This window comes from Schistocerca gregaria, chromosome 6 (genome assembly GCF_023897955.1).
Source record: "Schistocerca gregaria isolate iqSchGreg1 chromosome 6, iqSchGreg1.2, whole genome shotgun sequence".
NCBI lineage: Eukaryota > Metazoa > Arthropoda > Insecta > Orthoptera > Acrididae > Schistocerca > Schistocerca gregaria.
Window position 1 is genome coordinate 377699818 of NC_064925.1, and position 12474 is coordinate 377712291.

Sequence of the window (12474 nt, forward strand, 5' to 3'; positions counted from 1 at the left end):
CTTCATTTTTGCTCAGTTCCATGACAGGACTGAGACATAACACTTCAGGGTTCAGCTCCTGGCATTATGGTGTGGGGCACCACTGGGTACTCAACAAAATCACCTCTCTCACACACATTACAGTATTACTATACTATAAATGTTAAAAATTTTGACATACTTCTATATGAGAGTAGAAACAAAAACTAACTGCAAGGATGCCAGTAACAATAAAAGTAAGAGAAAAAGTCAGGCACTGGCTTCTGATAAAAATATATGTCACAGAAATGGTCCCCCCCCCCCTCCCTCTCCCTTCCTTACTTCCCAACATGCCTCCTTATTCTAACAGATCAGGAAGTGCATGCTAAACAGGAGCACAAAATCTACATGCACCTTACTTATAAGTGGCTGGAATTTCTAGTGGGATGTACATGCCTTCATAATAAATATAACATTATCATTGGTCTCTGTATGAGAAATATTCAGGCATATAAAATACTATACTTATTAATTATAAAGTAAGTGTTTTTGGTTTGCGTCTAGGATGAAGTGTGGTGTTATAACAAATCAAGTAAAGCCCATTTGCAGAGAGCGCAACACCATTTGGAGTTGGAATTAAAGAGAGCATCACTGTATTTATCACTGCCAACACGAAGGAAATGAGGGAATTCCAAGACTTCATAAATTGTCCTACAGATTTGACACTGTATTTCAGAAATAAATTTAGTTTCTCCATAACAATAACTGGGGCCAGAGAGTGATATTTTGTAATCGCCTTCCAAATTCCAGTAATTCAAACAACATAAAATAAAGGAGAAAAAGAAACTAAAGCACTTGCAGTTATGAATATTGCCAAACTGAACATTATTTTGTGTTGTTTTAAGTCAACCAGATGCTGAATCTGTTAAGCTAGAGGTGTGTGTGGCATGCATGCAAAGGCGAAAAAGCAGTTACAAGTTACAAAATAAATTTTATAGGTACAAAATCTACTCTCTAAGCAGTGGCATGAGAAAACACAGATGAAAGTAATGGAAATGTGCAAGCTTCTAAAGTCATTGACTCCTTTTGGCAGATTTATTATTTTCGAGAATAAATTCGGTGTTACTAAACAACTTCTGCAACTCTTTGCAGAGTTCTTCTAAGTCTTAATCAAAGTGTAAGCATTTTGGTGTGTAGGTTTGAATTATTTCCATTGAATATTTTTCGATTTCTTTTTTAACACAAGTCTTGCTAATCTGTCTGAGATTTATTCAGTACCTGCAATATTTTTAATTCTTTTATTTATAGTGAAATTTGTATCTAAATTTCCTCCCTGCTCTGTTCCTCTGAAATAAAACACGTCCTTATGTATCTAGTTGGTTTCCATTTTTTGCCACCCTTCTGATAACCCTGCTGTATCCTATTTGATCATCCACCTCCACTAATCTTTCTTTGAATCCGTAAGTTCTGCAGTGTATTGCTGCTAACTGTGCTGACAGCAGCCTTGACTCATCATGAGTGTCTCCCAGTCTCAGAGTGTGGGATCAACACAAGAAGTCTCCATTCAGTACCATCATTTAACAGTCACTTTGTTTGTATACAACTTGTTATGTATTCAAAGCTAGTCTGAGAGGTTGTAGACATTTGCTTGCCATGTTGTCTGCTGTATCTGTTGGTGAGTAGCCCACAAAGAAACCTGTCAAGATGGCTACCTTTTAGCTGCTAACAGGTGCATGTTGTGAAATCTTTATTGTTATGGTGCTATGACCATGCCAATACAAGTGCTGCATTTGCTTGTAAATCAAATTGTAACATCCTTAAGAATTTTAAGTTATTTTCTGTGCAAAGTAATTAACCACTTTTGTATGTATTCTCTCCTGAAAACTGTTGGTGGAGACTGCCTGCCCCTGAATTTATCTCAGTCTTGGTTTTACTCGCACTAGTTGTTTAAGGGAGGTTCTGGAGTAGTTGATGCACTTCAAGTTTGTCTGAGTCACAGACTCCAGGAAGCTCTAGAGTTGATTTTCCTGTCAATTTCAGCTCAGATGATCTTACTATAGGCAGCTAAGAAGTATGATTTTTTTACATGGGCAGCAAGTATTTCATGTAGTTTGTGACCTTGGGAAGTTTCCCTTATGGAACAGGCCAGGTATAATTCTATTGTACAATACAGTACTACTTGGAGCACTCTATTTTGGGGACTTCTTGTAGTCATATGTCTTTTCATTGTGAAATGTTATTTTAGATACTGAATTTGTAATGCCCATTGAACCATTTATGAGAAAGACAACACGCCTCCTCAAAAAAATGTTGTACTTGTAAATGTGTTCATTGTGTTTGTTGACAGCAAATTGCACAAAAATTCAGCTTCTAAATGGTACAAAAGAAAAGTCAGGTTCCATTTTGTTTGTTGATAATTTTGTCTTTGAAGTTAAGGTGATTGCTGTGTGTTTGTTGCAGATGAGTTTTCTTTCCGCTTTTGCCTTCCTGGCCATACATTAAACTAGTTTTCATTGGAAGGAGGAATGGAGAGATAGTACTTATGTTTTTGAGTCAGTAGTTGAGTTGAGTTGAGTTGAGGTGTGTGTGTGTGTGTGTGTGTGTGTGTGTGTGTGTGTGTGTGTGTGTGTGTAGTGATGAGACCAGGTGGTGAACAATAGTAGAGCAGAAAAAAATATTGATAGAATATGTCTATGAAGAACATGAAGGCAGTTGAAATTACAGCTGATTATGAGTGTATTCAACTTGATTTTTCTTCCTGAGACTAGCCTGATTTCCAGGTTCATGTTTACAAGTCGATTTTACTGTATTATGTGAATATGTTTAGACACACAGTGGATTTAAATTGTTGAAGCTTGTATAATGCTGAATTTTGAAAATACCTTGTCATTTTATTCATAGATTATTTTTTCATAATGTGTACATTTTATTTATCAAATACAGGACATGTAATTGACACTCTCTTCTGATATACAATGTAAAATTTTCAGGCTAAATTGCATTCCATAATTCTTGACCCCAACACTTTTCTTACTGATCCTGATGAGAAATATACTCAGCAATATGAAGCTTGGTTGGAAATTATTGAAGATCAGTTAACTACAGAGCGACTTTCTAAGTTGATGGCAGCAAGTCCAGATTTGCATCAGCAGTACACAAAACTTGTTCCAGAACAGGTATGTCATGCATATTGTCCTTCTGGCACCTCTGTACGATTGTTGTTAAGTAAGTGCTGTCATTTTTTTTGTAGCAAATCATTCAGTTTTGTTAAATTCTCTCAGTTCTTCTTACATTAATTTGTGTCTTATAGAAAATGTCACTCTGCAGCCTCTGATAAAAGTAATGTGTATATCATAGGTGTCCCACATATTATTCTGGCAAAGGTACCTATTCCGGAAAGCATTGCTGGAAGATGAGGAGGCAAGAAGAGAGGCACTTGAAAGAAGAGCGGAGAGAGAAAGAAAAGCAGCTGAACAGTTCCAGTGGGAGAAAGGTATGTGAAACCCGCTTTTGTGTTCATGCTTATTTTCACATGTATTTACTAGTAACTATAGCCTGTGCTTCAAATAAAATGAATAGCACAAATTTCTTACACACAACAGAATATCTCATCAAAGTAAATAAAATTTTGAGCACTGTATCATCATTTACATAGTAAATAACATAGACAACATGTGACATCAGATAACATTCTGTAAGAAATGGACCCGTAAGGAGAACAGGAGTGGTTGAAGGTAACTGTAAGGTGCCCTAAATTAAGTAGGCAAACTTCGTAGTGACTTGGAAGTTTGACTGGTTGAAGATAACTAAAGGACATATACTACTCAGACAGGCTGTTCAGTGAGATAGGCACTGTACAATGTGGTCTCGGTTGTTTCCCCTTCCTTTCCTTCCCAATTGCTTTAATAGTGAATTGCTGCCCTATGAAAGTGCAGAGTAATTACTTCATGTACAGATAAAATCAAGTAAAGTAAAGGCTCAGGGAAGATTTTTAGTAAAAGTCTGGATTTTTTAAACCGTTGTCTGGTTTATGGTACTTTAGAAAAAGATGCATTTTTAGAATGATACTAAATAAAGCCCTTGAAATATACACTTGTTACATCATCATCTTTCTTCTTTCCTGCAATATGCATGACATACCTGTTCTGGAACAAGTTTTGTGTACTGCTGATGCATATCTGGACTTGCTGCCATCAACACACACAGGGTGTGTATTGAAGTAAATGCATTTAGTAGTCTATATTACTCAGTGAATAAACTGCTTCTCAACTGATGTGAAAAAAAACTATTTTAATTTTTGTAATATTAATGGTGCCAGGAACTCAATATGAACCACACACTATGGGTACACTTGTATAGATGAGCTACATTAGACAATTGGTCAGTGAAATCACAGAACAAAAATGTGTCTCACATGTTTTCAGCAGTTTTTGTAGACAAAACTAGGTAACCGTTTTAGAAAACCAAAAATGCAAAATTCCACAAGAATATAGAAACCCGTGCTGCAGTAAATTATACAAACTTGTGGGCTAATTGCTCTATAGTGTCCATTTACTGTGATCTACTTAGCATCATACATGCTTTGATCGTGATGAAACATAACAAGTGATTACAACATACTGACATCATACTGAAGAAAACCTATGAAAGGTGAAGGTAGTGATATGTTTGTTAAGAAATGGAGCACAGATAGGCTCACTGACAAAAAGCTGGCCAATATGCACACTATTTGTGGTGTCAGTGAATACAGTGAAATAGCAGCACAATGACACTGGGCTGTTTCCACAGCAACGCCAACCACGTCACAGCACTGTTGCATCTATGAAGAGGTGTTCTGTGTTGTACGATTTAGTGATCCCATATTACAGATTTATTAACTGTTGTCAAGGTATTTTATGGAAACAAAGGTAATTGGGGTAAATCATAACTACAAAATAAATCATAATTACATTATTACATGTAACAGCCCATCAGAGAGCACTGAGCCATTGTAGCAAAAACTAAGAAAGTATCCGTGAAAAAGACTCAAATTTTGTTGGACTTCTGGTTCAACCCTTATTTAGAGGGTTCACCTCCTGAGAGTCATCAGGCACATTTACCCCAGTGTTTAGGCAGATTTTTTTCAATTTCGTTTTTACAATATGCACAGGAGTCAGCCCAAACAGATACTGCTCATCACATCCCTCATGCCTTGTCCACTATTGACAAAAAGTGTCTGTCTGTTTCCCATTACAAACAAAATTATTTTTAAATTTGAATTTCACATTGCATTTGACAGAGCAATCCCCAAATAATTCTAGTGTGTGATACTTGTTTTATCTATACATATAAAGAGGGACAGCAAAACATAAGGAGTAACCAGAATGCTCCTTCAGTGACAGCACCAACCTGGCCTGCACTGACTGCTACCATGGTAAAGCAGTGCTGCTCAGTTCTTGCTGGAGGACTGGCTATTCTTCACATTGTACCAGAGTGGGGTGCTGTATTGAATGGGCACATAAAATTATGCTTCAAAATTAATTTCGACTGTAACGGAAAACAAATTGATGCTTTCTATCAACACTGAGCATCCCATGAAAAACATAATGAGCAGTATTTGTATGGTCTGACTCCAGCTGCATATTGCAAAAATGAAATTGAAAATATCTGCCAAAACACCATACAAAATGCGCCTGATGACTCTAAGGAGGTTGAAATATAGGGTGAACCAGAATTCTACTGACAAACTTTCAGAATATAATTTTATGGGATAGATTAAAAAAAAATTTCTCACCTTGTGGGAGCAGGACAAAACGTATATAAAAGATATCAAAATGTGCAAGATTTTGGAGCCAATTTCGTCTGTCTTTTGGCAGAAGGGCTGAAGGGAAAGGAAAGAGATGGAGGAAAAGGACTGTCGGGGTTCAGGAAATGAGAATCATGGCAAAGTTACCCAGAAACCTGGTCAGCAGAGACGTACTGGATGGAGGGACATTTCCATAACTCTCCCCATTTACTTGCCACCAGTGCGAGAACAGCTCAGCATAGTGTTGTCTTGCCACTCTTCTGTCGCATGAGGTTTTTCCCTTCATCCATCTTCCTTTCCCTTCAACCCTTCTGCAATAAGAAGGAGTCACTGTCTCCAAATGCTTGCCCATTCCAATATCTTTTGTATGTGTTTTCTCCTGTTGTGACTTGGTGAGTAGATTTTTTACCTGTCTAATTAAGTTTTATCGACGAACTTTCAGAAGTTTTTCAGGGATACCTTCTGAGTATTTTGGTATAAGGGAGTTACTGAATTTTATTTTGTTTCTTGCCCGAATTAGTTTTTTATCTGTTTTGCACTGAAAATAGTGGGTAGTACTTAAGGTGTCAACCGTACTGGCAGTGTGTCTTGTTTCTATTCACACATAGTACCTGCTGTTGATATGAATAATGCCCTTCTTACCGCAATGCCCATAAGTTCCTAGCCGGCCGGTGTGGCCGAGCGGTTCTAGGCGCTACAGTCTGGAACCGCGCGACCGCTACGGTCACAGGTTAGAAGCCTGCCTCAGGCATGAATGTGTGTGATGTCCTTAGGTTAGTTAGGTTTAAGTAGTTCTAAGTTCTAGGGGACTGATGGCCTCAGAAGTTAAGTCCCATAGTGCTCAGAGCCATTTGAACCCTTAAGTTTCCGTTCATGCATTCAGTACTGATCAGTTCTTTGTAGGGTTTTGTTGTCCAGCAGTTGTGCATTAACCGTGATACATATCAGTACTATGGTTAGATTTGCTAATGAAGAGTTGGCCAATATTCACATCATGTGTGGCGTCACTGAATGCGATAGAACAACAGCGTGACAACGCTGTGCTGAGCTGTTCTCGCACCTGTGGCAACCACTTCACAATACTTTTGAGTCTGGAAGCTCTTGCATTACTATTGTATGCATCGTACATGTTAGTTATTGCGTATCATAGACTTCTTCACTGTTGTGAAGGGTATTTTCACAGAAACAATGATGACTCCAGGCACAAACTGAATATATCACAATTACATTTTTACTCTTTAATGAGCTGCCAGAGACTGTAGGTCTCTTATACAAAAATACTCTGGACGAATTCCTAAACAACATCAGAAAGTTTGTCAGTGGAGTTTTTGTTCATCCTGTGAAAGAGACTCCTTGTTTCTCAAGGAATCTGATGTAAGTTGCCTAAAACACACTAGAGACAAGACCTAGAAAATTTGATTGTTACATACAGTCTTAAGACTACAGTCAGTTTTCCTAACTTGAAGTTCTAGCACACTAATTGACAATATTGTTAGAGACCAAGGGAAAGCAAATAATGGGGTAAAACTGTGGATGGTCTCCCTGATCGTGATGGGCAAGAATTAAACTTGTGAAGAAATGGGGATGTGATTAGGGGTTCACGGCAGGCCTCCAGTATGTAGAAGGGGGACATATCTTTAATGAGAAAGGTTCCAATTATAATTTGTCTAACAACAAAATGAAAAGGATCTGCAAAAAAAAGGGGGGGGGGGGGATCACATTGATAAAGATATCTTGAAACAAAAATGAGAACTGTAAGAAACCAGTAACTAAACCCTTACCAAAAATAACATTTACAAGTGATTGAGCCAATTGATATTGAATACAGTCTCAGCTCTGTCACTCAATTATCCAGTGCATTACTGTAGCGCTAGACTTCCTGCAGTTTTAATTGTTCACAGATGAGACCTCATGATGGTGTTCTCACCTACTACAAATGGCCCTGCTTGAAGTTTTGAGAATCCCTAGGGCACACTTGTCTCATATCAACCCCACTGATTTTGTCAACTTGCAGGCTGGAGTGCTAAAACCTCAACTGATAGGACCTTATTAGCTGCCACTTGTTCATGTGTAAATTCCCTGGTGCTCATCCACAGTGTGCTGATAAAATTGTTGAGATTTGCAAGAGGATGCAGTTTTGACATGATGGTACCATATCCCAATTGATATTAATAAAAACTTGACCAACAAATTGTTTTTACCATGCGATTACATTAGGATGCTGGCATATAAAACCCCAATAGGAATAGAAGATTAAGTGGTTGATAGGATCCTAGTTGTCTGTCTCCTTATACAGCAGGTAACTATGACAGTTGAGAGTTTTATGTCCATTGGAACACACATACCAAAACTGGTAGTAAAAAAAAGAGTAAATTAAAAAATATTTATTCATATTTGACCATTGGTTTCCTGTCTCAAACTGCACATTTAGGACCCTGTATCATGTGTGTAAATTTAACTATGAAGATTTGAGACACCTTTTATATTCCACCAAAACAATATATTCATGTACCCCTGACCAGTTAAATCATCACAAATAGTACTGTGCACTATTAAGCAAAGTAATTAATAAATCAAACATTCTACGTGGGAAAAATATATCTAAAAACAAAGATGAAGTAATTTACCAAACGAAAGTGTTTGTATGTTGATAGACACACAAACACACACACAAAATTCAAGCTTTCGCAACCCACGGTTTCTTCATCAGGAAAGAGGGAAGTAGAGGGAAAGACGAAAGGATGTGGGTTTTAAGGGAGAGGGTAAGGAGTCGTTCCAATCCTGGGAGCGGAAAGACTTACCTTAGGGGAAAAAAAGGACAGGTATACGCGCTCTCTCTCTCTCTCTCTCTCTCTCTCTCTCTCACACACACACACACACACACACACACACACACACATATCCATCCGCACATATACAAACACAAGCAGACATATGTAAAGACAAAGAGTTTGGGCAGAGATGTCAGTCGAGGCTTAAGTACAGAGGCAAAGAAGTTGTTGAATGACAGGTGAGGTACGAGCGGCGGTAACTTGAAATTAGAGGAGTTTGAGGCCTGGTGGGTAACGGAAAGAGAGGATATATTGAAGGGCAAGTTCCCATCTCCGGAGTTCTGATAGGTTGGTGTTAGTGGGAACTATCTAGATAACCCGGGTGGTGTAACACTGTGCCAAGATGTGCTGGCCGTGCACCAAGGCATTTTTAGCCACAGGGCAATCCTCATTACCAACAAACACTGTCTGCCTGTGTCCATTCATGCGAATGGACAGTTGGTTGCTGGTCATTCCCACATAAAAAGCTTCACAGTGTAGGCAGGTTAGTTGCTAAATCACGTGGGTGCTTTCACACGTGGCTCTGCCTTTGATCGTGTACACCTTCCGGTTTACAGGACTGGAGTAGGTGGTGGTGGGAGGGTGCATGGGACAGGTTTTACACCAGGGGCGGTTGCAAGGGTAGGAGCCAGAGGGTAGGATGACCTTCATTTGTGATCAAAAGAATTTTTAACTGTGATTCAAGAAAGTATTCAATGTAGTAGTATTAAAATGATTAACTCATTGCCAGATATTAAAGGTTATCATTTCATCATTTAAAAATAAAGCATAGGTATATTTACTTGGCAAGACATTTACTCGTACTGACTTTTTTTTTTAATCGAATAAAAGTATAACAATAGTAACTTATTGCAAGATCATTTCAACTTTCCCTGACAATTTTTGGGATGTTCTAATACCATTCCTTACGTTACATTTTCTGGGCAATTAAAAATTAATATGGTAATTAAAAATAATATTTTTACTTTTTCCGTATAATTTTGTAGTAAAGTACATCTATTATTCACTTCTACAGTCAGTTTCTTCTTCAGTCGAAAATCCATGGTGGACCCCTAGTCAGTCAAGAGCACAGTAACTTTAAATTTCAGAGCGAAACCCATGGGGACTGGAAGCTTCTTAAAGCAAGTTCCATGTTCCCAATGTGTCGTCCCCCCCCCCCCCCCCCCCCCCCCGGAAGTATCAATAGGTTTAGAGATAAATGAAAACAACTTGAAGGTCAAAAATCGACTTATGAAAGAGGTAGTGTACTGACCAAGCAAGTTTAACATTTAATGGTGTCTGGAGCGGCATACGTGCCAGCGAGTGCTGTGATTGGTCGACAAACCTCACTTCACACATGCATAAAAGGTTTCAGCACATCTACCGCTGTGAGACAGTGCACAAACGACCCCCGTATTGTTGCGAAACAGTTGATCAGAGAAGTCGCATTCTCCAGCACTAAACTGTGTATGCGTTCTCACTTAAGAACTGCAAAGGCTGCTTGGGAATACGACCTGAAGTAAAAGTAGACATTTTTTTCACACGAAAAAAAATAGTGATGAATTTGATTTTCACATTTTTATTCAATAATTTTACTCATTATTTTACACGATTTGGTGAAGGGTGGCCGCGGACCCCCTAGAAAGAACTGGCGGACCCCTAAGGGGTCTGCACACCACACGTTGGGAAGCCCTGCTCTACATCATATATTTCTAAAAAATTATTGCGCCACTTCTGTTGTAAATATACACTTATATAAGGCTAAAAAGCATCTTATTTGTCATTATTATTCGTTGATAACACATGCCAGACCACCATCCATCAAATTAACAGAAAACCTGTTGAAACTGTTGAATGGCAATGCCTATATTGGTTCAGTAATGTTGCTCCATCAGCTTAGAAAGGCGAATTATCCTGTTTAATGGGGATTTTATTGTTTCTACCTAAGCTTTGCCCCTTCAAAATAGGTTCTACATTTCAATGGCATTCTTATGACAGGATATTCATGACAAAATTAAAAAAGGACAAGGAATATTGTAAATATTATAAACATTGGTGGGATTTCTGTTGGGTTGTAGCCCAAGGAAACACTCATTTCTGTAATACTCAGTATATTTCATACAGACGTCCACATTACAACAAATCATGTAGCGAACTGAACAATCATGATGGCATGGGCCTTAGGTTCAGAGTCAAAGAACTTGCGGTGTTGGAGATACGTAGTTTGTACTTGTCAATGCCACACAGACCTCCCCCGCACCCCAGACCCCCTGCCTGACAGTGCGGAGTACGGTTTGAGCGCAGTGGAATGGGAGTGTGTACAACAGTGTAGGTGATCAGGGAGATGGCAGTGATTTGCTGGGGATGCCCATCTCCAGAGGTTGTTGCAGCAGGGACCACGCTGGGAGATCGATGTGGAACTTTTGTAGGTGATGTGGGCGGACGAGGCATTGGCCCACCCGTGAAGATGGAGCAGTGTCGGGAGTGATTGTGTCCCCCATGTGATCGGCTGGCAGCATTCAAACTGTAACCTTCCCTAACAGGGTTACGTAGCTCAGGGAAGCATGTGGTCAACCCCATGCTGGAGCAGTTAATTGACTGACGAACTGGGCCCCAGTTGGGTGGGGCAAGTTGTCTTGCAGCTGGATGAAGATGTGGTTGTGAGGATATTGACATCCTCCACACGTTTGGGTGGTACATCAGTTTGTAGAACCACTAGAGGCAGTAGGGGGAGGAGGTAGAGAGGGCGAGAACCCAAGGAACAGTTTTGGTGTCGCAGTCGCATGTTCTGGTGAGGGCTGCAATGGTCCTCAGTGCTGAGAGGCCACATAATGTCGTCAGGTGTAAAAATTGCTGGTTTGAGGTGTCCCAGTTTCACGCAGTGGAGAGAAACAGTGAGTGGCAAATCATTAGCCCGGATGTTCCATCGCGTTAATGGTACAGTTTATGACCTCGTATGGGCCTGAATATGGTAGGGCAAGTGGGGTCCGGACAGTGCTATTCCGGAGAAAAACAAACTTCCATGAAAGTAGATCATAGGGCACATAGAAGTGGGGGGGGGGGGGGGGATATGGCTGGACAGGGTGACATGGAAACATTTGCAAAATGAATTCGAATCCAGCTTATGATGTCGGGAAGGAGGGTGGGCTTGTTGGGGGAGGTAGGCTTAACAGCTCCCCAGGGAAGAGACCAGGGTTTTTACCATAGATAAACTCATGCTGGTTTGTATGGTGACCATAGGCCGAGGAGTACCCACGGGAGGGGCTCAGTCCAAAGACGGCCATGAAACTGCAGCGCTGTCTTGAAAGTGCGATGCCATCGTTCCACCAGTCTGTATTCTTGGAGGTAGTAGGCAGTCGTGTGACATTTGTTCATACCCCACAGCTGGCAGAGTTGGTCAAGGAGTGCTGATTCAAACTGCCGGCCTTGGTTGGTGGTGACTGTAGTGGGGCAGCCAAAGTGGGAAATCCAGGAAGAAACAAAAGCCTTAGTCACTGTTTTGGCTGTTATGTTGGTGAGAGGTACGGCCTCTACTCACTGAGATAAACAATCGATGCAAGAAAGAACATAACGGAAGCCCTTTTAGGGGGGAGGGGGACCAATGAGGTCTAGGTGTATGTGGAGAAAGCAGACAGGTGGAACAGTGTGCCTGGTGACATTGTTGTGCTGGCAGGTGAAGCAGTTCCGGGTCCAGGTCTGACAATCATACGTTGTGTCTCATGACATGAATTGTGTCGATGTATTAATTCTAGGTTTTGCTAAAGAATGTAGTCTGTCAAACACTGAATGGTGGCGGGGGGGAGGGGGGGGGGGTCGGAGGGTGCCGGTGGAGAAGTCACATCAGACTTTGTTTTCGACACCGGTGAATTTTGATGTAGTGAAAGACAGCGAAGTGGAGGTGCTGTTGACAAGTTACCGTGT

General features: G+C 40.2%; 1 protein-coding gene across 1 annotated transcript in view; it reads left to right on the top strand.

Moving 5' to 3' along the window:
• Positions 1-12474, top strand: part of LOC126278059 (BSD domain-containing protein 1-like) — an 86952-nt gene that overhangs the window by 51674 nt on the left and 22804 nt on the right. The window contains exons 6-7 of the mRNA XM_049977878.1: positions 2949-3134; positions 3316-3451. Of these exons, the coding sequence (XP_049833835.1) occupies positions 2949-3134; positions 3316-3451 (322 nt within the window). The remainder of the gene's footprint in view (positions 1-2948; positions 3135-3315; positions 3452-12474) is intronic.